Here is a 27,562-nt window from a genome sequence, read left to right on the forward strand (position 1 = left end):
AAGTGTAGGATCATATGTTGTTTGCTTTTTATCCAAGGCAGAATTCCCTGCACTGCATACTAATTATTTAAGCATTGATGTCACTATTTTTTTTAACTTTATCGAGGTATGAAAGAATTTTTTTTTGCAAAATGTGTGAATCCGAGTAGCGGATTCTCACAAAAGTTTGCAAACTAAATCTATTCCATAATCCGATGAGTTAAAAAAATAGCTGCATCAATGCTTAAAATAATTTTTTAGACTTCTTGGTAACATAAACTACGTTTAAACATACGGTTCCCTTGATTTTCCAATTGATATTTTTTTTCTAAATCAATATGCAACGTCGGCGTCTGTATTGTGACGTCATGATAACATCGGGTTTTCGCGCCATTCTCGGATTTTTTTCTTTATAGAATATGAAGAAAAAGGATCTACCAATCAGAAAGTCGGATTTGGTATTAAAACAAATAAAAATAAATTGTTTTGAGAACAATGCTCTATTTACTATCATTTTTGTCTTGTTTTTGAGAATCATACGACCAGTTCATATTTTCTCAGAACGTAGGGCGTATTCAGGGATATGTTTACGAAGTGAAGAGGGTAACGTTTTTTCCGTCTGTAAAAATGGGCTGATGTGAAAAAAGTGACATGTTAACAATTTACTATCGAAGCTATTTTATTGTCTTCAATTACAACATAAATATGCCAAACGAATGAAAATATATTATCATATAACATTTTTTCCACGTTTTTACAAATTTGGTCGATATGATTTGTTCCTTCAGCCCAAATGTCATATAGAGTAAATGTAATTTTTTTTAATTGTGTTGATTGTTGATGCTTAAAGGCATAATTTATGTCCACCTAAATCAATAAAGCATTGAAAAGCTCTTAATTTAAGGATTAAGCTCTTACTTTGCTGAGTTTATGAGATGATAAACCCAATGGAGCACGAGGTAAATTGCGTAAACCCGAAGCGTTTACAGACAATTTACTGACTGCTCCATTGGGTTTATCATCTCATAAACTAAGCAAAGTATGAGGTTAATCCTTATATTTACAATGTTTTCTTTAAACAATAAAATCAACAAAAACTTCAGATACAATCATTTACCTGTGCTATTCGCCGTAAGATTTATATACCGTCATTTTGTTCCATGCACAAAAGCCATTAAAAAAAACCGCGCAGTTGACTGACCGCTTAATCCCGCCCTTACTTTCCATGACGTCACAAAAATAATTCTCGTATTTCAGTTGTTTTATTCATGTCAAATAACACTAATACATTCAAAAACATAAATGCATTTTATTATATGTCTCCGATTGTCTCGTACATGTGTTATTTGTTAAGAATGGCATGTGATTTTGTGGAATGTCAAAGGAAGTCCGCCAATGTTTACAATTATTCATACGAACCGAATCTGGTCAAGTTCTGCACTCAAGTTATCGGGAAATATCGATACAGAAACAGTGGCAATTGTAAATATCAATTGTTGATTAACCGGTATTGGGTACGTTATTTTCACATTTTCACTCATTACCATCATTTACAGGTCATTGAAGGACAAACAGGTTTGTGACTCTGACAAGGCATACAAGGATGACATAGGTATTTTAGAACAACCCACTACTTACAGATAAATATTTCCAGACCTTCGTGAACAAAATACCATGCGGATTAAATCTTAAACAACATATGATGGATCCGCTTCTGAGAAAAAAATAAAGAATAAATTAAAAACTCTCCGGTGACTGACCCATATAGCGACACACAAACATCACTGGAAATCTTAGATGAACGAATTCTGTGGAAACAGATATTTAGACCTGACAATAGATAAATTGTTTATAACCGTGTAAGAATTACATAAGTATTTTTTTTATCACGAAACCTATTCCATTAAAAGATAAATGAATAAATAGACAAACATTAAGATTTAATTCCTATGATCTTGAACTTGAAGATACGAAAGGCGCTATTACATCATGACGTCACGATAAGCACTAGTATACTCATATGTTTGTTATTTATTCAAAGCGGAGTTCAATGCACTGCATACTAATCATATTTAGAACAATGCTCTATTTACTATCATGTCTTCTCCTTCTTTTTGAGAATCATACGATCAGTTCATATTTTTGTCAGAACGTAGGTTAGGGGTCGAATTTTTTTTCTGTCTATCACATTAAGCCTATATGTGAAAACATGAAAAAATCTAGTTATTCCTTTTCATTAAGGCATATTAATTTTGTATTTGAAGACAACAAAAATGCCATTTATATCCGGTTGTTAGCACAAACGTAAACTGATAGATATTGTTCCACCAGCGCAAAAGTTGTTATTATTTTTTTAAATTTTAAATGATGTTGACGCTTTAACAATTATAATTTGTTTACACCTAAATAAAAATAATAATAATTGAACATTAAAAAACTTTTTATTAATTTTTTGTTTTGATTTCACGTACTGTATTGTTTTCACATATTGGCATACTAGCTTCATATACAGGTCATTGCATGACAAAACAGGTTTTTTTTAATCTGACAAGGCATACAGGGATGACATAGCTTTTCTAGAACGATCCACTACCTGGATATTCTAGACCTACGTAAACAGAATACCAAGCGTATTAACTTACTTTAAACAAAATGAGGTGGATCCGCTTTTGAGAAAATAATAAAGAATAAATTAAAAACCCTCAGGTGACTCTGACCTATATAGTGACACACAAACAACTCTGGAAATCTTAGATGAACGAATTATGTGGAAACAGATACTCAAACCTGACAACAGATAAATTATTTATTACCATTTAAGAATTACATGTGCGAAAATACCAACTCCGTCAATTAATAAAAATTAAATAAATAAGCAAACAAAACTTGTTTAAGATTTAATCCTATGATCTTGAACTTAAAGATACGAGTACACTCATTGCTGTTTGTTATTTATTCAAGGCGGAATTCCATGCAGTGCATGCTAATTATGTTCAGATCAGTTCATATTTTGTCAGAACGAAAAGCAAAGAGAAGTTGTTTTTTTCTGTATCGCATTAAGCCAGTATAAGAAAACGTGAAATATATAGATAAATAGTTATTCCTTTTCTATTTCTAGACCTTCGTCAACAAAATATTATTCGTATCAAATGACTTTAAACGAAATGAAATGGGTCCGCTTTTGACAAAAAAAAAAGAATAAATTAAAAACCCTCAGGTGGCTCTGCCCTATATAGTGACACAAACAACCCTGGAAATCTTAGATGAACGAATTCTGTGGAAACAGATATTTAAATCTGACAACAGATAACTTGTTTATAACCGTATAATAATTACAGAAGTAAAAATGTTTATCACGAAAACCTGTTTCGTTAATTAATAAACGCAGTAAATGAATTAACACCATCAAAATTTAATTCCTATGACTTTGAAGATACGAGAGGCGCTTTTACATCATGACGTCACGATTTGTACGTGTATACACTCAAATGTTGTTTGTTATTTATTCAAGGCGGAATTCCAAGCACTGCATACTAATTATAATCAGAGCAACGCTCTATTTACTAGAATACGGCATACAGTTTTTGGAAAACATGAAATTTAAATTAAAATATATTTTAGGTCATAGATGCTGGAGATGACGTCATAATGCCAGGTGTGGTGGACAGTCACGTGCACGTGAATGAGCCCGGCAGGACAATGTGGGAGGGGTACTGGACGGCCACTTCGGCGGCAGCAGTAGGCGGCACGACCACTATTGTCGATATGCCACTGTAAGTGTTGTTAATTTATTTTTTGAGTTTAGGTCATAGTACCTCAATTCTTATGACTTCTTGTAGATTTTATCCATTATTTCATCACCTGATACCCCGCCATACCTTATAGTCGGTTATTATTGCGGGGTGATATTTTCGCAATTTCGAGGGTCACTGCCATGGTCGCGAATAATAACATGGTAAATAATAGACAGAAAAAAATTACAGTATGCACCATTAAAAAAAAACCCCATGTCTTCGTCTTGTGTCAGTATATACGTATATATGTACAGTCAGTGGTGAATTGATAGTATAAACCCCGTTGATTTCAACCAAAGGTTACTCAACTTTATTTCTCTATAGATTGAGTATGTCACGCGCAATTTGGAGCCGCGCGGATGAATTTATGATGGTCCAAATCAGAAACTTTTGGTGTTTTCAGTACCGAACGTCCATTCAAAATATCGATACCCTATTCAACTTTACTCTTCGATAGAACCACCAGAAAGAGACTTTAATCCTTAAATAAGTTGTATTTGACCACGTCATCCTAGTTACATTGACTACTCTGTCTGAATAATCTGTAATTTAGCTTGTTTTCTTCCTCTGGTGATTTCCCACAGAAACTGCATACCATCTACGACAAGCCTGTCAGCACTTGAAACCAAATTGAAATATGCCCAGCATAAATGTTTCGTGGATGTCGGGTTCTGGGGTGGAATCGTACCAAATAATCAGGTAGGTCCACATCTACATAACGATGTAGTCAAACACCCCGATTCATAATTTGTAATGATACACAATCAGACATTTTTCGATATTTTGATTTGTATAGATATTGGATGTCATTCGTGACTGATAATTAAAAGAATGACACGATACCGAATAATTCATCACTACACCCGGTAGCTTTAGCATCGTTCTCCAAATAAATCGGTTAAGACCGAGTAAATGCTTATAAATACATTGTACGATATATCTGGAATTAACCTTTTAGGCTGTCGATACCACATATCCATAGATTATATCTTATTTATAATTATCTGTACAAGTATTGATAAATATGACATAGAATATCTTTAAAATGTTCTTGATTAATATTTCGAAGTTTTTTCTATGTTATTTCGTGTTCCTGTCCGCAGGATGAACTCGTGCCTATGCTAAACGCCGGTGTCCTGGGGTTTAAATGTTTCCTAATCCACAGCGGGGTCGATGATTTTCCAGCCGTTACCCGGAGTGACCTTGAGGCTGCCATGGAAATCTTAAAGGATACCGATGCCGTTGTTCTGGTAAACATTAAAACATGTTTTCTTCTTTATGTCTATACTGAAAGTCATCTTTATACTCATAAAACAAGCAATTAAATACTTATAAATATACTGCGTGCATCATCATCAAATAGCAATTACAGAGAAGAAAATAACTGTATTTCTAAAGGCATATCGAACGGCCAAAATGGTTTTGAAAGTTTAATAGTACAACATAACATGTCATGAGTAAAAGGAAAACTTTTTTTGTTATGTAAATGTTACATGAAAAATAATGACTTTTTTGTTTTATGAATTTTAGTTTCATGCAGAGATGGATTGTTCCTGTGGCTCAGTTTCCACAGGTACGTATTTGTTTTGTTTTTTGTTTTGCAGACAGTTTAAGAGAATATCATTCATGACCTTTGTCTTCTGGTTATTTTAGGAGATCAAACATAGATATCGCCTCATCAGAGATGATTTTATTAACGGAATAAAAAACCTTTAAATGCAGTCTAGTAAGGTTTCCAACAGCCACGGCTTGCGAAGCAGGCATACTTTGATTTAGGTAGACGTACTTATGCTGCTGTATACAGCATCATTGAATACGAAGAGTGGTTGTGTACCAATTTAACCGTTAATATTTGTAGGTGAACCAAAAGCATACAAGACATTCCTTGAATCCCGACCAGAAATCATGGAAATCGAAGCAATTAAATTGGTGTGCGAAATGTGTCTAAAATACAGGTATTCCTACTTTTCTTTTCCATCTTTTCTTCATATACAGATGTACATCCCCGTCCCCTTCAAACCAACTCCGAAACTTATGAATGAAGCAATATTTCATATCTCAGACCACACAGTTTAATATCAGAAGCTAAATCTGGCCCAAGGATCAAGAAACAGTCTTGGATCTAAATAGTTTTAAGACTTGTCCAACTAAAAACAGCGTTAAGTCTAAGATTGTTTCATGATCCCGGTACTTGATCGTGATACAAGCATACTCTATGAAGAAAAAATTCATTTATCGATATCGATATTGCGTAGTTATTTGGAAAAAAACCTCTTGGAAAATCAATGAAATCATACGTTTAAACGTATGCCGTTTTATGAAGCAGTCTGAAAAAAAATAATTTAACGCATTGATGCCTTTATTTGTTAATTTCATGGGGTTATGAAAACAATTGTATTTGCCAAACTTATTCTCCACGCGGATTTATACAGTTTGCAAACAAAGATTTTTTTTATACTCTGATGTAAGTGATTTCAATTTCCTTATCATCTTTTCTTATAAATTCTTATCATATCCTTGCAATCGTAACCTGTGGTGTTAGCCTAATTTCATTTTAAATATTCACATGACAAAAGTCGATAGCTAAAATAACAAAACCTAGAATATAAAGAAATCTGATGGAAAATGCGATGAGCTTTAAGACGCTGTGCAAATTGAAGTCCCAATTTGTAGTCCCATACGAGTCTCCATCCTCGATAGATACTCCAGGGACTACTATCACTTAGCTACGTAATAGCAAGACTGTATTTTAGGGGAAATAAAAACTGACCAATCACAGGCTTACAGAGATTTCCTTTGAAGATTACATAGAGCAACGCCCAGCTTCAAAGCCATACAGTATATAATTATTCAATTCTTTTAATGTACATCAAAGGGCCAAATCACTCATCTATTGTTTCACACAGAGCTTTCAGTTTTGCTATAACACAGTCTAGAGACGAATATTACGACAGCAATACCCTGAATATCGAGGATGGGGTTCGGTTGTCATCGGCAGAATCTTACACGATCATTGATCGTTATTGATCAGGCGGGACTTAGATTTGTATTTCGGATGTCGTCAATAACAGGAAAACATACTCTTCCGAAGCACGTTCTGATGTTAAAAATATTACCTACTAATAATCTTGTATGCATAGTTTATTGTATAAACTTATACTTTTGTATTACGGGTTTGTTGTACTTGAAATGGTAATTTTTCTTAGAAGAAATATAATCAGTAAAAGTCCACATTACGATTTACTACCTCTGATTGTAAAATTTCAATTTTTAATGTCTACAATAGGGTGCGGTGCCATATCGTCCACCTCTCTTCAGCCAGTGCTCTCCCCTTGATAGTGGAAGCAAAACGAATGGGTGCGCCTCTGACGGTGGAAACGTGCCATCACTACCTGTCCTTGGACGCTGAAACTATACCAGAGGGCGCAACTGAGTTCAAGTGCTGTCCGCCAATACGGTCAAAAACCAATCAGGTTAGTTCGTATAGGCATACACTAAAAAAGTAAATATATGATATAAAACAAAAAATATAGCATTCACACTGATTACGTCATATTTTGTATTTCTTCCGTTTTCCCACAAACCTCTGGCTAATTTACGACTATGGTCGATTTTCTCAATTCAACAAGGAAGACATCTTTAGTTAATGTTTCTCCCTAACATTGAATCTACTGAGATATCATAACAGTGACAGATTAAAAACGCCTGAATATTTTAACAATTTAAATAAAACGTGAAATGGTGCTAAGGAGTACATTATATATCGAGGAAACAGAATAATTTTTATCAGACCTTACTAGAACTGACCCTAGTGTTTGTGTGTAGGAATTGCTGTGGGAGGGGCTCCGACAGGGAGAAATCGATATGGTGGTATCCGACCATTCACCGTGTACTCCAGACCTCAAGGACAAGGAGACCGGGGATTTCACTACAGCCTGGGGAGGAATAGCCTCCGTCCAATTCGGTAAGAATTCTCAGTAAAATACAACAAAATTCTAGGGTCCGTCCTTTTCTGACAGGTGAAACAAACGTTACTATAGCACAGTCCATTTTGGGTTGGATTAAAAAAAACTTCGTCTAATAGGATAAGGTTTCACAAACAAAAAGTTCAATTTGAAAAGAATTTGACATCCTCAGTTTAATTCGGTAAGAATTTCACTCAACCACACATTCATTCGACTTTTGTAAGGAGTAAAAAAAAGTCACAGAAAATAATACATTGTCAGCCTAACTTTGGAGCACGTCTGTTTACACATGACCGCAATTCAATTCAGTAATTATGCGTTGTGTTAAGACAATTTAGACCGACTTATGTTATACATGGTAAGTTAAAGTTCTTAAAACTGAGAATAAATAATGTTAAGATTGTGAAGTTCCTATTGTCAAGTCTACAGTGTACATTATATATTTTTGTAGGTTTGTCTCTATTTTGGACTTCCTGCCAACGGTATGGCTTTTCGCTGAACGATGTGGTCAGACTTCTCTGTAGCAACACTGCCCAGCTGGCTGGACTAGGTGACCGGAAGGGCGCCATTAAAATAGGATACGATGCAGACTTTGTGATATGGGATCCTTACTCGTCCTTTCAGGTGTGTACTGGTGTATGACAAATATCACAATAACACAGCGATTCACGTAATATGGTCACTTTGTTTACTTGTTACGCACGAACGTTTACATTTAAGATGACCACAAGGTTGACTTAATTTAGGATACTATCTTTCCTATATTTCGGAGATAATATCTCACATTTGCCATTGCGTTTAACGTTCGTCCTATGCCAGGACATCCTCGATACTCCAGGGGTCCGATCACTTACGATCTCTACACCCCTGGACTATCTCATAGTGAAATTGAAGGCAACTCAGCAGAAAACACTTGACCAATCACAGATTTCCTTTGAAGACTACAGAGAGAGCGACGCCTAACATCAAAATTATACGGCTCTTTTGATGTACATCAAATGACTAAATTACCTGTTCTATTCTGTTGCCTTCAGTTTTACCATGATATAGTCCAGGGGTGTAGAGATCGTAAGTGATCGGAACTCCTGGACTTTCGAGGATGATGCCAGGAATGCTTTGGGTTTTGTACCTTAGTCGAGACACATGCATAGCTTATAAAGAGAGTAGTTTTTGTCTGTCTGCTGTTCCCAATGCATGATCTTAAAAGGCGTCTAAAGGGATAGGAGTGGTACTATCAACTTCGTAATGTTCAGCATAAAGGGAGGTGGCTTATGAATAATAATAAATAAATATCAAAGTGCACAATACTAAAATTAATGTAATATATGTAATGTAAAGGCTCTGAAACAATAATGCTATTTGTTTATTGTAGATCACCGAGGGCATGGTACGCCACAAGAATAAGGTAAGCATGTTTTAGTTAATCAATATCAAATATAGTCGATATCAAATATCAAATCAATAGATCCAGTCCTTTAATTTTTAACCAAATCGGTTTTATTTATTTCGCATCATGGTTTCAATATGTGTTTCAATGAACTAGTTTACCTGACGTCGAGATAATTACGTAATCTTCCTGTTTAATTTTGGATCTAGCTAACGCCGTACTGCGGGAGGAAATTCCAGGGCGTTGTCAAGACAACAATTTTGGGTGGCACGACAATTCACGAAAACAACGTTCTTGTTAGGATCCCAGTGGGAAACTTCCTTCTGAGAAACGGAGAAGTTTAAAACAAATGATGACACACTTTGCGATGAATTCAAAGTATTTTTACGGGTTTTTTTAAAGACAATTACAAACTTCACGTTGACCGTGGTGGACGCATTTCATGAGAGCATGACCGTGGATATTGGCAAGTTGTATTACACAGAATACCTGCAATTTATTACCAGGATGAAACGGATTGAAACCGTTATATATCATTGTTTTTAATTATGCCATTATGTACCTTTGTCTTTATTCTTGTATCTAAGGAAAGAGAAGACAAACAAATATTTGATATTTGATTGTATATCTTTGACAATGAAAAACATGATTTTTTAGGATGTAGTATATGTTCATATAAATATATCTAATTCATTTGTACATTCCGGTGATCAAGTCTTTTCCACATAATCTGAAATGAAAATGTTGAGTTGTCCTTATAAAATAAGCATTATTTTGTGAAATATATATGTTAACGTGTAAATAATATAAGGTTGATATTATTTAATGATGTTATTAAAAATTTAAGTCTTCTATCGTGTTTAGTACTTCGTTTGCGTCTGAATGTGCGTCATAGGCTTTTTGCCTCGATCGTCTACTAAAGTCGTGGTACTTCCGGTGACGTCACGACGAGAGTTGCCGTAACCTTGGTGAACAGGTGCAGCGCTAGATTTTTGAAGAGAAGGGGACACAAGTGGAGGGTTATCAACTCCGGATCCACTAGTACTTCCACTGCCTTTAAACGCCTCCAGCATACTTTTTAAAAACTTTGATAAATTTTCATATTCTTGGCTCCGTTGTAAGGCTTGTAAAGAAAGCGTTGATTTGGAACATATCTGTAAGCATTTCGTCCAGAGTGCGAAAAGTTTAAACTCGTCCGCCATATTAAGACACCTAAGAAGAACGTCTTCTCGCACAGCTTTGTCCACATTCAACGTATTCAATAAAGTCTCCTCACATTTCTGCTTCAAGTTCCAGATCTGGTATTCCTCAGCCAGGGGCAACACAACAAAAGCCAATTCGTCTGTAAAAGTAGAGCACAGTTACAGTATTAAATACAATTCAACTTATCAGAAAGATTTGTTGATAACTGGTAAACTTAAAACAAGATAAAAGGCTAAACCCGAAATTGATCAATATTACAACTCAGTAGGGTATCTACCGTATCAGGGCCCGGGGGTCCAAATGGGGATAAGACTAATCACAGTTAACGACAATTTTCAAATCATAATAAAATAATTTTGTTGAAGCTGAATTTGACAAAGTTTACTAATTTCTGAAGTACTTCATTTTTATCTACTTGCCAACTGCAGAGAAGATATAATCGTATTAAGCTAGTAATCGATTGAACAATCGGGCCCAGAATGTTTTATGTTCATCACCTATCATATACAAAAGGGGCAAATATACCAATAGTACAAAGATTTATAAGACAAATATACTGCCGTCTCCCAAAATGCGCTTGCACTTCACACCCACAACACAGATATAGAATGCCATTCTTAAATGTCCCTGTGAGATTCTGGCAAAGAATAGCATAATGTACTCACAAAAAACAATTTGGGCAATTTTGCGAATTTTTGACGAAGATAAATCCATCAACGACTGATTAGAATTTTTCATGGTTAAATATGTACATAAACGTTTGGACAACATAATTGTTATTCAAAGGTAATTTGGTGTATTATCCGTGTACATGTATTTGTACATTAATAATTGAAGTAGATATCTATAGTCTAATACTTTCATACTTGAACTGGTACATTGTTATGAAGTGTATATACAAATTCAACAATAGATAAATCGTTCCGGGTAGCAAAGCGAACATAATACAATACGTCGTACTGTGTTCGATATTAAATAATTAATAAACCATGTCGCGAATTCGATAAGGAAGGTGTCTATTTAAATCCTCTCGAGTAAAATAGCAGTACTTCTCTTGATTAATTTCAAATGACAATGTCGAGAACATGTCAAATGGATTAGAGCATGCTCTCATAGGTAGCAGATGACCAGACATGTCTTTATTTACACGAAACGTAACATTACAAAGTATCATGACTAATCTTTATCTTGGCAAATATATTGGGGATTGGGTAATTAAGCTTTTTAAATATACCTTTAAATAAAGGTAGAAAATATTGAATCATTTCTCATCACGTCGTATTTTGTTATTTCCAACCGCTGAACTATTAATATACTACATATGTATGCTTATTACACTATGTCGCTTTTCGGTTTTTTTTTTTTTTTTTTTGAGGTCAATAAATATTGACACTTCGGATGTTACTTTTTCAACTGAACCGAATGACAGGCCAAATTAAACATATTAAAAATTTTCTATAGGTAGAATATATAATGTAGTAAAAAATAAAATGGAAAGGATATTCTGTACCGTTCTTCGTTCTTTATCTTGTAAATGTAGGCAACAAAATATCCGTATGTAAATTGTTATCAACTTTACCTCTAGCCACGAGAAGTTGAAATCTGACGCTGACATTTGAATTACATCATGTTTGCTTTTTCATGGTCCACTGCCCCCACTTGCCTTTGTCACGTTTCTGAGTATATGACCGTTGAATCTAGATTAAAGTATGTTGCTTTAAATCGGTGACATCTCAAACTTACCCGAGACTTTCCTCTGGTAGGCTGGGTGGATGACGTAGAGTAGCTCGTGCATATATTCATAACACTTGCCCTGCAACTGGAGTTCCCGTCTGTTACCATCTTTCCCGCCACTCGACTGATCACCGTCAGCGCTAGTGGCCAACATCCGAGCGAACACTGGGGAACACATGGACAGCAATGCAGTAGATGTGTGTAACCGCTTGCCCTCCACAATCAGAACCAAGTCTGTAAAAGCATCTTCGTGTACGAATGGAATGGTATTCTCCTTATCCTGCTGTTCCTTCGCAGCGCGAACTTGCTTCATCGGGATGTGAGATTGCGTCCGTGTCCCGATGTTCAAAGTCGTTGTACTTACGCTTGTGGACATGTTTGGGGAGGCTGGACGTAATGAACACCGAGGTCGAGGACGGGAAATAGAACCCTGCATTCGTCTTCTGTCCTTCTTGATCTATCTCATTGACCGTATGATTTTCGATATATTCCGCAGTTCAAACGAAAAAAGAACCACTTCATCAACAGCCCAAAGACGCGACTCTGGTACCGGCGGTTAGTTCCTTAACATGTATCGGTTTAGTACGAAGTTCGATAATATTTCATTGATAGTATAATATACCTTATTAGGTGTGTAGACACTTATCCCGGATTAAGATTACTGGGGCGCGATATATATAACGTTACTTGAGTGCGTAATGTTTGTATAGCTAGTACTATAATAAACCTATCAGCCGCTATACATGGAGTATACACGTACATAAATATCAAAAGTTAAACCGCCATTGTTGTTCGGTTACCTTAAAACTCGACTTTGAGGCTCACAGCACTGGGGCTCTATATGGGTAGGAACATGCTATAAAACCAACCAAAATACGCGATAATGTACCATTCATTGAGCATTTAAAGATTATCAAATAGACTTTATGCCTTATTCATTTTCCAAGAAGGACTATAACATTACGTATGGTTTTCTTTTCATTTAAAGGACTGGTCGTCTCATTCATTAATGAGACATAGAAAGACAAAATAATTGTATGGCATGGAAGTTCGAAATGCAGCCCATACGGTGGGTTTATATCATTGCAAGGAAACAAAATAACCTTATTTTGCCGATCAAAGAGAAATCACAATGTTTTAATTTCATTTTTAAAAAGCTATCAACATGAATATCATGACTAATAATTAATTGAAAGTCCAAAGAGGCGTATTGGCTTTAAATCAAACTACAGTTTAAATCAATAATTAAACTTAGCCATTTACGATATTAATTAATTTTTGTGTCCATGCGTGCCTCATTGTGAATGTCCCAGTGGTTTGTTGATTAGTCTTAAAAGTTAGGATCATTTAAAGACTGCATCCCGTGCATGGAGTTTTGTTTTTGTTTGTTGTGTGTGTGTCTATATGTTTTGGGAGACTGCAGTGTATTCATGTTGTGTCTCCATTTGATAGTGTGTTTTGGGAGACTGCAGTGTATTCGTGTTGTGTCTCCTTGTGATAGTGGATGTTTTTCTTTTTAAAGTGCAGCCTTACTACAGTGTTGTGGGAATACACTAATATGAAAAATGTCTTTCTGGCATATTTTCGGAGGGCAAACTGAAGCAAACCCAAATTTTAAAGAGGAAAACTTTCTAAATAAGATCTGATGGAAATGTCAGAGTCTTTTTCTGATTGCATACTAGCAGATGTAAAATGGGACCATAGTCATCCCTCCACGATAGCCGCATTGCAAAGGTGCCAACCCAATCAGTGTTGAACATATTATCAATTCATCATTCACTCGATCCTAACAAATTGTACAATACAATCGAACATTCACTTCAGCTGTCAATTGTGCAGACCCCTTGTGGATGACAAATACCCACTCCGAAGGAAATTAAATACCCGACAAACCATTCATGTCAGCGGGGCGATAAACAGCCATCATACATCGTCCAGTAGGCATATAAAATCAGCCCCGTATTACAATTCAACGTGGATATTATATATTCTTTTCTTCGGCATTATTTTCATCATTAAAGTTTAACAACATCCAATATACCTACTTTATTATACTTGAAATGATAAGATTAATTAAACAATGTTTAACATATCAAGTGAAATTAAAGGTTACTTCCACAGGTAAATGTTAAAGATTATGTATTTCAGAAAGAATAAAGAAATAAACTGTTTTTATCAATTCTTAAACTTATAATTATTACTAGTATAATGATATGCAAGTAGCTATATAGGCAGCCATTCAATACTAAAATGTGACAATGTGTAGAAATATAATTTTAGATCAAGCCAGCATTTTTGTACGATTTGGTATAGGCAATAAGCGTTTTTAGTATAATCATCCTACCGGTTCTTAACATTCTATTACTAAGGCCGGTGATCAAAAAGCTCATATTGAACAAAACCTTACTGTATCTTTGCCATGGTTGCATACAGTTATACATAGATAGTTGGTTTCTTAATGAAACGGAATTCCAGGAAGGATATGCCGACAAAATGGCATAATTTCCTCAAACATTATTCACCTTGGTTAAAATCTAATATTAGAGCATTAGTCGACGGTACCTTTATTTATTGGGTCCATTTATATCTCTTCGTGAAGAGCAGTATCAAAAGTCTTACGATACTAAATGAAATATCTATGTTGTATAATCAGCTGTTGAGAATTTTACAAGTACAAATGTTGATAACGTTAAAAAAATTAAGTTTGCATGCATAGAGTTTACGGGAATAAATAAACTTGAGAACAGGGAGCTTCACAGAGGATTCACCAATTTGCAGCAAGTAAATCGCCAGTCTGTATTCAACCTTCTCTTTATGACAGATAAATGTGAAAACGCGACACATTGTCCTACGGACTACAACATTGATTTACTTTTGTAAAATGGTTTTCTTGTTTAGGAGATGACATACACAGTATAGATGTAATGTATACGGGAGTTTATAACATGGCAATACCTTACAATATGTTATAATACTTGTAGTCGTGTTGTTCAAATAATAGTTTTTTTTTTATATTTATCAGAAATTTGCATTTAGACGACATTTGTGTAAGTAGCTATGCATTCCATTTTGATACACGTAACGCTAAGATTCTTATCATACAAATATAGTTATTTGATAATTAAATGTTTCGACTGCTTCAAACACATGAAAACTGTTTTGCCCTCACAGATTTGTAAAAACAAGAGGCACAAGAGGCCTCGACGGTCACCTGAGTGCTGCATTGCAAAGTTGGTTCAAATCTATAAAAAAAATAGAATTAAAATAAATTTTAAAGTTGAACTTTCGAATTAGAATTTTTATTTTTTGGTTTTTCATTTTGATAGTTAGTGTATTATGTTTCCAAACCTTATGCTTAAAATTCCAATTTGCTTTGCTAACGTTAAACAACAAAACAAAACTAAAAGTCAGTCAGTGTCAGTGATTTTATAAATTTCACTTTTTAATCTATGGAGATTATTTGGTTCCATCAAACCTGTGAATTCAGAAGAAGATTTTTGAAATTTTAGCCATTTTGACCCATTTTGGCCCCGCCTCTTTGGTCCCTTGGGGTCAGCCAGGACCAATATTGATATGGTGTTAAAATGCTATTTGAGGCTAATAATTCTAACCCAGTTTGATTCATTTCCTATCAAAAATTAGGAAATAATGTTCATAAATGTGTTTTTCCTATGTAGACAATAGTAAATTTGACCCCCTCCCCAGGGGAAAATCTGAGATCCCAGGGAGATGAAATTCACAATTTTTGTAAAGGGCTTTAAGACCTTCCAATCTATGAAGAGTATTTGGTTCCATCAAATCTGTGAATTCAGAAGAAGATTTTTGAAGTTTTAGCCTATTTGACCCTTTTTGGCCCCGCCCCTAAGGCCCCTGGGGGTCAGCCAGGACCAATATGGATATGACGATAAAATGCTATCTCATGCTAATAATTCTAACCCAGTTTGACTAATTTCCTATGAAAAATAAGCAGATAACTTTCATTAATGTGTGTTTCCTATATAAACTACAGTAAACTTGACCCCCTCCCCAGGGGGAAACATGAGACCCCAAGGTCATATAATTCACAATTTTTGTAAAGGACCTTAAGACCTTTCCATCTATGAAGAGTATTTGATTCTAACAGTTCCAGAATTTCAGAAGAAGATTTTTGAAGTTTTAGCTTATTTGACCCCTTTTGGCCCCACCCCTAAGGCCTCTTGGAGTCAGTCATGGAAAATTTGTTTATAGGATTCAATGGCCGTTTCATAGGGATAATTCTGAAAACATTTGACTCATTTCCTTTTACAAATGACCAAATAATGCTCAAAAATGTGTTTTCCCTATATAAACTATAGTAAACCTAACCCCCTCCCCAAGTGGAAACCTGAGACCCCAGGGTCATTTAATTCACAATTTTTGTAAAGGACCTTTAGACATTTCTATTTGTGAAGAGTATTTGATTCCAACACATCTGTGAGTGGAGAAGAAGATTTTTGAAATTACAGTCAATTTTACCCCTTTTGGCCCCTCACACAGCCCCCAGGGAGGTGGGGACCATATAATTCACAATTTTGATTGGCCATGTGCCTTAGAAGGTCTGTGCAAAATTTCATTGAATTTGCTTCAGCAGTTTTTGAGTAGAAGTCGAAAATATAAATTGTTAACGGACATACGACGCACGACGACGGACAAAAGGCGATTAGAATAGGTCACTTGAGACTTCGTCTCAGGTGACTTAAAAAAACGGTTTGCATATATATGTAGATATAATTTCTCCGTGTTCTTACAAAGTAAACTGTATAAGCGTTTAGAAAAAAAATCCGGGAAATGACGTCGTACGACAACCCTAAAGATACTATATGTTTTAAAACAAGGAAAACAATTACTGCATGGGATATTTTTGACAGATATGTGACTTAAACTAAAAGAAAGAACTTTCCTTAAATGAATTCAAACATTTTCAAACCATATTTAGGAGATGTACCATTTCGGGTACTTGAACCTGCTGAAACACAGAGCTGGACCGCGGATGTATGCACTGCTGACAAGTAAACAAATCATGAAATTAAAGCTAAAGATATCTATTTGTTGAATGTTAAGAGAAAAATCTTTATTCACACGTTAGAAAATTTCAACAATTATCTCCAAAACGTGTACCAATTTGGGTAGCGTCACGCTCTTCCTTGTTACTTTTGATATCCAAGTGAATTTTGGCGTAGGATATAAAATACGTGTCCATTGGAAACAACAACAGTTTCTCGACATGCTTTTTCAACGGTAACATATTCACAGAGTCAATTAATCCTTATCAATAAAGCATTTCCAAATCTCGACCATTTTATTTGTGCGATTTAAATATAACAACGAATTTCTATATTAATAGACAATATCGACATCACATCTAGTTCAACTTTTTGTATGTTGACATTTAGTGTTTACCACTTAATAATTACGACAATATTACATAAACATGTAGACCAATCTGATTAAAATCATATCTTGATTCTCTCACCGTTCCGGAAGACCTCCTCTCTGTTGCATCAGAGAGGAGGTTTACCAGACCGACGCGAAATCAAGATATAATTTCAATCAGATTGACATGTCGACATTTAGATGACGATATGTTTGGTTAAATGTTGTCACCTCGACATACATCGTTAGTTATGTCGAAAAATGACTTTTTACATAACAAGGAGATGTCGATATATGTTCCCCCGTTGATCAGGTCTTACAAAAAACATTTATTAGGTAAGGCGAAACCTACCTTTAAAATAGGATTATATTACAACTGGGTTATACATACACTCGAAGTATTTCACCACATCAGGACAAGGACGTAGAATTTTCGGTCAGGTAAGAATTGGTTTCGTAATTCTAAATTTGACACGCAAGAGGGTGAAAGAGCGTTGACTTTTTAAAGAGAGTTTTCTCACGTTTGTTTGTGAACTATCTTTCAACTTTTAAGTGTTTGCTACAATCTACAAAATTTAAATATATCCTAGTGTGTAAACAACATTTTATGGGTTAACATAAACAAGAGAAACATAAGTCTTAAAGTGAATAGTTGGGCAAAGAAAACCAGTCTAAATGCGTTCATTGGCCTTCCAAAAGTTCTCACATATTAATACGACGGTCAAGTTCTGCTTAGTTTCCCAGTTCTGACCAATAAAGTAAAGAAAAGTTGAAAGCATTGAAAGCGAGGCTGCGTGGAAATGTAACCACGGACATAGTGAGCCGGGAGGACGTTTTAGAATTTCCATACTTTAAATTAATTTCTTCGTACGCAGACAGATTTTGACGAGAGATTTTATTTTTCCATTTCATAAGAAATTATACTGGATACATTCACACCATTTTTACCGACTTTAGCCATCCTCGCCCGACTGTTCATTTTAACAGTCACCTGGGTTCAGATACAGAATAAAACAAAGCCGTGCCCGACTGTTCATTTTAACAGTCACCTGGGTTCAGATACAGAATAAAACAAAGCCGTGTAAGTACTATATATGGGCCCATCACTCTCTTAAAGTCACTAAAATTGATTCCAATTTAACCTTTTAATCTACATTTTGTATGAAGAGTGTTTGGTTCCATCACATATGTTACATTTCCTATGAAAATTGTACAAATAATGCTCATAAATGTGTTTTCCCTATATAAACTATAATACATTTGACCCCTTCCCCAGAGGAACATCTGAGACCCCAAAAATTCTGGAGAGGGCCTAAAGACCTTTCAATCTATGAAGAGTATTTGGTTCTATCAAATCTGTGAATTCAATAGGGGACTTTTGAAATTTTATCCATTTTGACCCTTTTGACCCCCGACCCCTCCAGCCCCTTGGGGGTCAACAGAAACCTATATAGGTATGATGCAAAAAATTCTTTCTCAAGACTAATATTTCAAACCATATTTGACCCATTTTCCATGAAAATTGAGCAAATAATACTCATAAACGTGTTTTCCTTTATTAACTATAGTAAATTTGACCCCCTTCCCAGGGGGAAATTGTCAGAAAGACCCCAGAGCCGTGAAATTCGCATTTTTGGTAGAGACATCGAAACTTTTAAATCTATGAAGAGTATTTGATTCTACAACATATGTGAATGGAGAAGAAGAATTTTGAAAATTTAGTCATTTTGACCCCTTTTGGCCCCGCACCTCTGGCCCCTGGGGGTCAGCCAGAACCTATATGGATGTGATGTTAAGATGCTATCTCAGGCAAATAATTCTAACCAAGTTTGACTCATTTCCTATGAAAATTGAACAAATAATACTCATAAATGTGTTTTTCCTATATAAACTATAGTAAATTTGACCCCCTCCCCAGGGGAAAAACTGAGACCCCATGGTGAAGATTTTTTGAAATTTAAGCCATTTTGACACCTTTTGGCCCCGCCCCTCTGGCCCCTGGGCATCAGCCAGAAGCTATATGGATATGATGTTAAGATGCTATCTCCGGCTACTAATTCTAAGTTTGATTAATTTCCTATGAAAATTGAGCTAATAATATTCGGAAATGTGTTTTTCCTGTATAAACTATAGTAAATTTGACCCCCTCCCCAGTGGAAAATCTGAGACCCCAGAGCCATGAAATTCACAATTTTGGTAGAGGGTCTTGAGACCTTTCAATCTATGGAGAGTATTTGATTCTACCACATCTACGAGTGGAGAATAATTAAACCATTTTGACCCCTCCCACAGTTCCCTATGGGGTGGGGACCATATAATTCACAATTTTGATTAGTCTTAATCTTTAAAAGGTTTGTGCAAAATTTCATTGAATTTGCTTCAGCGGTTTTTGAGAAGAAGTCGAAAATGTTAATTGTATACGAACACACAACGGACGACGACGACGCAGGGCGACGGACAAAAGGCGATTAGAATAGGTCACTTGAGTCTTCGTCGTTAAAAAAACGAAATGGAATTATCAAAATGAATAGTCGATCTGATAAAAATATGTTTTATATGACAATTGTTCGTCGGAAGAGATCAAACTGATCTGTTAAAAAAATACAAGAGATCCCAGAGGGATCTTGGCGTCCGCCAGAGAATGATCTATGTCTGACAATGGAAAGAGGGATCGCTTCAGTACCTTCTGAGAAATAGCGGTAACAAACTTCAACCAGCAAAATCCAAGATGGCGGCATGTCGGCCATCTTGTTGACCAAACGGTTCCAAAACGCAATATGCACAACTAAGGCCCTAGGGGAACCTACATATGGAATTTGAGAACGCTCCTTTCGGTACTCTCTGAGAAATAGCGGTAACAAACTTTAACAATCAAAATTCAAGATGGCTGATTGGCGGTCATCTTGTTGACCAATCTGTCCCAAAACGCAATATGCACATCTAGGGCCCTAGGGGAACCATTTACATATGACATTTGAAAGCGATCCCTTCAGTTCTTTCTGAGAAATGGCTATAACAAACTTTAACTATCAAAATCCAGGATGGCTGCTTAGTGGCCATCATGTTGATCGATCGGACCAAAATCGGCATATGCACAACCGAGGCCTTAGGGGAAAATACACATGGAGTTTGAGAATGCTCCCTTCAACACTTTTTTTCTTAGAAAAAGCGATAACAAACTTTAACTATCAATATCCAAGATAGCGGCCTATCGACCATCTTGGTAACCGTTCGGTCCCAAAATGCAATATGCAGAACTACTAGTTAGGTCCTCGGGGAACCTACATATGGAATTTGAGAACGATCCTTTCAGTACTTTCTGAAATAGCGATAACAAACTTTAACTATCTTTCTGAAATAGCGATAACAAACTTTAACTATCGGCTGCCATCTTGTTGATCGATCGGGCCCAAATCGCAATATGCACAACTAGGGCCGAAGGGAACATACACATGAAATTTGAGAATGCTCCCTTCAATACTTTTTTCTTAGAAATAGCGATAACAAACTTTTAACTATCAAAATCGAATACATCGGCCTATCGGCCATCTTGGTCTCTGTTCGGTCCCAAAATGCAATATGAAAAACAACTAGGAAAGTCCTCGGGGAACCTACAAATGAAATTTGAAAACGATCCTTTCGGTGCTTTCTGGGAAATAGTGACAACAAACTTTAACTATCAAAATCCAAGATGGCTTCTTTGCGGTCATCTTGCTGACCGATCGATCCCAAATCGCAATGTGCACAACTAGGCTCTTGGGGAACCTACCTTTGAAATTTGAGAATGATCCTTTCGGTATTTTCTGAGAAATAGCGATAGTAAACTTTAACTATCAAAATCCAAGATGGCTGTCTGGCGGTCATCTTGTTGAGCGATCAGTCCCAAAATACAATATGCACAACTAGGGCCCTAGGGAAACCTACATATGAGATAAGAGAATTGTCCCCTCAGTGCTTTGTAAGAAATAGCGATAACAAGAATTGTTAACGGAAGGACGGACGAAAAGCGATTTGAATAGCCCACTATCTGATGATGGTGGGCTAAAAAGTAGGTGTTGATGTATGATATCGTAGAATTCACACAATTTTTATTGTTGTATAATTGTTGAAGTCCCCTTTACCTTTGGAAACTAGCTCCATGGCATCCAAATTGCCTTGAAAATATAAGATATATAACGGAAAATTTAGAAAATTCTGTTATATTACCACTATAGCCGACACTTTCATTGTTTTAAATTGTTCATTAACTGAACAAATAAGAGAAGAGTTCATGTGTTCAATTGTATCAATCATTAATATAGAATTCATTTCAGATTTATACTCCCTTCCATATTTTGAGTTTATAATGTATTATAAGGAGGTCCATTGGCCTATACATTAGAAAGGTATGATATGGAACTTTTTAAAAGATGTAGCTGATTGGTAAACAGCGCAAAACCTTACCTTAGATATCTTTTCACATGAAAATATATGTTAACGATTAATTCAGTATCCAAATAGCTTTTTCAGACATTTTATGGGCCAAGATAAAAAATTGCTAGCATGTCAACTTTATTGAAATAAGTAATTTCTTTTTTTTAACCCAAACTGTCTGCTGGGAAAACCTTGAAATACGATTATATTACAACTGGGTTATACGTACGTTTAAAGTATGTCATCAGTGCAAGGATGAAAATTTCATGGTCAGGGTTAGGATTGGTTTCGTTTTTCAAATGTGACACGCAAAAGGGTGGAAGAGCGCTGATTTTGTTTTAGATGAGTTTGTCTGTTTACTGGTGAAACAAACATCCATCAACTTTAGAAATTAAAGTGTTTGCTACACTATGAATAATTCAAATTCATCCAAAAAGCATTTTCAGACATTTTATAGATTCAGACAAAAACTAGTACAGAGGTAGAATTCCTGAATTTTAAAACGTCTGGATTTTTCTAAAGAAACTTGCATAAACAAAATTAAAATTCTTGTAATTCAACCAATGCCACCCAAGTAATGAAATGTTTATATCACAGAACAGTGACGTTGGAATGTTGTGTAAAACAAGGACGGAGATCTCGGTTAAAGGCCTTGAGATGGTCAAGTTATACAATGACAAAAACTAGGCCACATGACAGGATGTATACATTTCAGTCATATACGTGATGGCGTGATGCCTGTACCATACATCAAACAATGAGCTACTTAAATCACTTAATGAAAACTAACTTATTTGTGTGTGTGATTGAATTTCATATTCGTGGAAAACAATTGTCGCCAAAAAAAGTTTTGGGTTTTATTAGTTTAACGTTTTATTAACAGCAGGGGTCATGTAAGGACGTACAAGGTTTGTTGGTGGAGTAAAGCCGGAATACTAGGAGAAAAACAACCGACCAGCGGTCAGTACCTGGCAACTGCCTCACATGGATTCGAATTCGCAATCAAGATGTTGAGGGCTTGTGGTTATATGTCGAATTCACTCAGGCTAATTTTTTTACATAACAAAGAAGCAAAATATGGCATAAATGTATTGTTCTACATTTCTTATGAAACATATAACATAAAATATTGACAAATTCCACGTCATTATTTAGTATTTTAATTAATATCGTTGAAATATCAAATCGTTGATCAATACGATTAAGCAGGTACAAGTGAACGCTGTACCCATACCCGAGCCAAAGTCACGCACGTTAAACAAATAAACTACATAACCACCGAGAATGTGATAAAATGATTATTAGGCAATATAATTCACCTAATAAGGTAAACACACTACTGTCAGAGCGATTTGAGCAGTTCTAGACAAAAGTTGCATTACTCTATGAGCAAGGGACAGGGTTCGGCATACAAGAAGTTCGACCACAATGTGTAATGGCGGACAGCGAGCGAGTTTGAACATCTACACACATGTCACAACCATGGGCTTTTCAGGCATATCACAGTAAAACCGACTGATCTAATTTCCATTAGAACTTTTTTTTTTCTATATATGTACAAATGTTAATGTTCTCTTAGACTGAATTGTCCCTTTAACCAATCGGCTACCACAGCCCCTCAATAAACAAGGGCCCAATGGGCCCGAATCGCTCACCTGCAACCTGGTGATACTTAACAAAAAGTGTAAATAAGAATTTATATCATCCCTAAGCACATTAGAGGTCTCTTTGCCACTTGGTTATTAAAAAGAAGTTGTTTAAAGATTTTAGCCTATTTGACCCCTGTGACCTTGAATGAAGGTCAAGGTCATTCTTTTGAACAAACTTTAGCCCTTGATCCCAACATGCCCAATATCAGGTCCCTATGCCTTTTGATTTTTAAGAAGTGTTTTAAAGATTTTAGCCTATTTGACCCCTGTGACCTTGACTGAAAGTCAAGGTCATTCATTTGAACAAACTTTGTAGCACTTCATCCCAACATGTCCCATGCATAATATCAGGTCTCTAGCCTTCTTGGTTATTAAAAAGAAATTGTTTAAAGATTTTAGCCTATTTGACCCCTGTAACCTTGAATGAAGGTCAAGGTCATTCATTTGAACAAACTTTGTAGCGCTTGATCCAAGCATGCCATAGGCCAAATATCAGGTCCCTAGGCTTTTTGGTCATTAAGAAGAAGACGTTTAAAGATTTTAGCCTTTTTGACCCCTGTGACCTTGAATGAAGGTCAAGGTCGTTCATTTGAACAAACTTGGTAGCACTCAATCCCAGTATGTCATAGGCCAAATATCAGGTCCCTAGGCTTTTTGGTTATTAAGAAGAAGACGTTTAAAGATTTTAGCCTTTTTGACCCCTGTGACCTTGAATGAATGTCAAGGTCATTCATTTGAACAAACTTGGTAGCCCTTCATTCCAGCATGTCACAGGTCTTAATTTCAGGTCTCTAGGCCTCTTGGTTATTTAGAAGAAGTTTGTTAAAGATTTTCACCTATTTGACCCCTGTGACCTTGAATGAAGATCAAGGTCATTCATTTGAACAAACTTAGTAGCTCTTCATCCCAGCATGCTATAAGTCAAATTTCAGGACTCTAGGTCTCCAAGTTTTGGAGAAGAAGTTGTTTAAATGGAAAAGTTGACGCCGGACGGCCGGATGGCCGGACGACGGACGGACGACGGACGCTGCACCACAGCATAAGCTCACTTGCCCTTCGGCAGGTGAGCTAAAAACGTTTAATGAAAGTAAAACTGCTCATAGTAACAGTGAATTGCGAAATCAAATCGCCGTGAAAAGCTAGTGAGGTGTGAAAACAAGAACTTTATGTCACCACGAAAATAAAAAGTTGATGCCACATCTGCTGGTGGAGAGGTGTTGATGCTACAACCTTGTTCGCTGGAATGGTGTTGATATTTCACCTCTGGTGGTGGAGTGGTGTTGATATTATACCTCTGGTGGTGGAATGGTGTTGATATTACACATCTGGTGGTGGAGTGGTGTTGATATTACACATCTGGTGGTGGAGTGGTGTTGATATTACACCCCTGGTGGTGGAGTGGTGTTGATATTACACATCTGGTGGTGGAGTGGTGTTGGTACAACACCTCTGTTGGTGGAGTGGTGTTGATATTTCACCCCTGGTGGTGGAGTGGTGTTGGTACAACACCTCTGTTGGTGGAGTGGTGTTGATATTTCACCCCTGGTGGTGGAGTGGTGTTGATATTACACATCTGGTAGTGGAGTGGTGTTGATATTACACCTCTGGTGGTGGAGTGGTGTTGATATTACACCCCTGGTGGTGGAGTGGTGTTGATATTATACCTCTGGTGGTGGAGTGGTGTTGATGTTACACCTCTGGTGGTGCAGTGGTGTTGATTTTACACCTCTGGTGGTGGAGTGGTGTTGGTACAACACCTCTGTTGGTGGAGTGGTGTTGATATTTCACCCCTGGTGTTGGAGTGGTGTTGATATTACACATCTGGTGGTGGGGTGGTGTCGATACAACACCTCTGGTGGTGGAGTGGTGTTGATATTACACCTCTGGTGGTGGTGTGGTGTTGATATTACACCTCTGGTGGTGGAATGGTGTTGATATTACACATCTGGTGGTGGAGTGGGGTTGGTACAATACCTCTGGTGGTGGAATGGTGTTGATATTACACATCTGGTGGTGGTGTGGTGTTGGTACAATACCTCTGGTGGTGGAGTGGTGTTGGTACAACACCTCTGGTAGTGGAGTGGTGTTGGTACAACACCTCTGGTGGTGGAGTGGTGTTGGTACAACACCTCTGGTGGTGGAGTGGTGTTGATACAACACCTCTGGTGGTGGTGTGGTGTTGATACAACACCTCTGGTGGTGGAGTGGTGTTGATATTACACCTCTGGTGGTGGAGTGGTGTTGATACAACACCTCTGGTGGTGGAGTGGTGTTGGTACAACACCTCTGGTGGTGGAGTGGTGTTGGTACAACACCTCTGGTAGTGGAGTGGTGTTGGTACAACACCTCTGGTAGTGGAGTGGTGTTGATACAACACCTCTGGTAGTGGAGTGGTGTTGATACAACACCTCTGGTGGTGGAGTGGTGTTGATACAACACCTCTGGTGGTGGATGGTGTTGATAAACACCTCTGGTGGTGGAGTGGTGTTGTACAACACCTCTGGTGGTGGAATGGTGTTGATATTACACCCCTGGTGGTGGAGTGGTGTTGGTACAACACCTCTGGTAGTGGAGTGGTGTTGGTACAACACCTCTGGTAGTGGAGTGGTGTTGATACAACACCTCTGGTAGTGGAGTGGTGTTGATACAACACCTCTGGTGGTGGAGTGGTGTTGATACAACACCTCTGGTGGTGGAGTGGTGTTGATACAACACCTCTGGTGGTGGAGTGGTGTTGATACAACACCTCTGGTGGTGGAGTGGTGTTGATACAACACCTCTGGTGGTGGAGTGGTGTTGATACAACACCTCTGGTGGTGGAGTGGTGTTGATACAACACCTCTGGTGGTGGAGTGGTGTTAGTACAACACCTCTGGTGGTGGAGTGGTGTTGATACAACACCTCTGGTAGTGGAGTGGTGTTGATACAACACCCCTCTGGTGGTGGAGTGTGTGTTGGTACATGTGGTACAACACCTCTTGTGGTGGAGTGGTGTTGGTACAACACCTCTGGTGGTGCAGTGGTGTTGGTACAACACCTCTGGTGGTGGGGAGTGGTGTTGATACAACACCCTGGTGGTGGAGTGGTGTTAGTACAACACCTCTGGTAGTGGAGTGGTGTTGATATTACACCTCTGGTGGTGGAGTGGTGTTGATACAACACCTCTGGTAGTGGAGTGGTGTTGATATTACACCTCTGGTGGTGGAGTGGTGTTGATACAACACCTCTGGTGGTGGTGTGGTGTTGATACAACACCTCTGGTGGTGGAGTGGTGTTGATATACACCTCTGTGTGGTGGAGTGGGTTGTTACATTACACCTCTGGTGGTGGAGTGGTGTTGATACAACACCTCTGGTGGTGGAGTGGTGTTGATATTACACCTCTGGTGGTGGAGTGGTGTTGATACAACACCCCTGGTGGTGGAGTGGTGTTGATACAACACCTCTGGTGGTGGAGTGGTGTTGGTACAACACCTCTGGTGGTGGAGTGGTGTTGATACAACACCTCTGGTGGTGGAGTGGTGTTGATACAACACCTCTGGTGGTGGAGTGGTGTTGATACAACACCTCTGGTAGTGGAGTGGTGTTGATATTACACCTCTGGTGGTGGAGTGGTGTTGATACAACACCTCTGGTAGTGGAGTGGTGTTGATATTACACCTCTGGTGGTGGAGTGGTGTTGATATTACACCTCTGGTGGTGGAGTGGGTTGATATTACACCTCTGGTGGTGGAGTGGGGTTGATATACACCCTGGTGGTGGAGTGGTATTATACACCTCTGGTGGTGGAGTGGTGTTGATACACCTCTGGTGGTGGAGTGGTGTTGATACAACACCTCTGGTAGTGGATACAACACCTCTGGTAGTGGAGTGGTGTTGGTACAACACCTCTGGTAGTGGAGTGGTGTTGATACAACACCTCTGGTAGTGGAGTGGTGTTGATATTACACCTCTGGTGGTGGAGTGGTGTTGGTACAACACCTCTGGTGGTGGAGAGTACTCTGTTGTCTCAAAATCCTCCAAAGAAAATTTAGACATCTCAGTAGTA

At 37.3% G+C, this 27,562-nt stretch overlaps 2 protein-coding genes across 2 annotated transcripts in view; one reads left to right on the forward strand and one right to left on the reverse strand.

The window, feature by feature from the left end:
* LOC138318783 (allantoinase, mitochondrial-like) overlaps positions 1–9,977 on the forward strand; it is a 74,479-nt gene extending 64,502 nt beyond the window's left edge. The window contains exons 6-15 of the mRNA XM_069261478.1: positions 3,601–3,752; positions 4,358–4,472; positions 4,877–5,023; positions 5,304–5,346; positions 5,632–5,728; positions 7,060–7,246; positions 7,599–7,737; positions 8,190–8,362; positions 9,111–9,143; positions 9,335–9,977. Of these exons, the coding sequence (XP_069117579.1) occupies positions 3,601–3,752; positions 4,358–4,472; positions 4,877–5,023; positions 5,304–5,346; positions 5,632–5,728; positions 7,060–7,246; positions 7,599–7,737; positions 8,190–8,362; positions 9,111–9,143; positions 9,335–9,469 (1,221 nt within the window). The 3' untranslated portion in view covers positions 9,470–9,977. The remainder of the gene's footprint in view (positions 1–3,600; positions 3,753–4,357; positions 4,473–4,876; positions 5,024–5,303; positions 5,347–5,631; positions 5,729–7,059; positions 7,247–7,598; positions 7,738–8,189; positions 8,363–9,110; positions 9,144–9,334) is intronic.
* LOC138318789 (speckle-type POZ protein-like) lies at positions 9,734–12,831 on the reverse strand. The gene is made up of 2 exons (XM_069261491.1): positions 12,072–12,831; positions 9,734–10,467 (listed from the first exon to the last, which is right to left on the reverse strand). Exons 1-2 carry the CDS (start codon positions 12,496–12,498, stop codon positions 9,986–9,988), a joined length of 909 nt encoding a protein of 302 aa, XP_069117592.1. The 5' UTR covers positions 12,499–12,831; the 3' UTR covers positions 9,734–9,985.
* Positions 12,832–27,562: the final 14,731 nt, after the last annotated feature.

Source organism: Argopecten irradians, chromosome 1, assembly GCF_041381155.1.
Source record: "Argopecten irradians isolate NY chromosome 1, Ai_NY, whole genome shotgun sequence".
Taxonomy (NCBI): Eukaryota; Metazoa; Mollusca; class Bivalvia; order Pectinida; family Pectinidae; genus Argopecten; species Argopecten irradians.

Excerpts from the sequence above, each read along its gene's own strand:
- LOC138318789 (XM_069261491.1), bottom strand. The coding sequence starts at position 12,498 with ATGCAGGGTTCTATTTCCCGTCCTCGACCTCGGTGTTCATTACGTCCA. Across the intron at positions 10,468-12,071 it reads CTACCAGAGGAAAGTCTCGG|ACGAATTGGCTTTTGTTGTG; the intron begins GTAAGTTTGAGA and ends CTACTTTTACAG.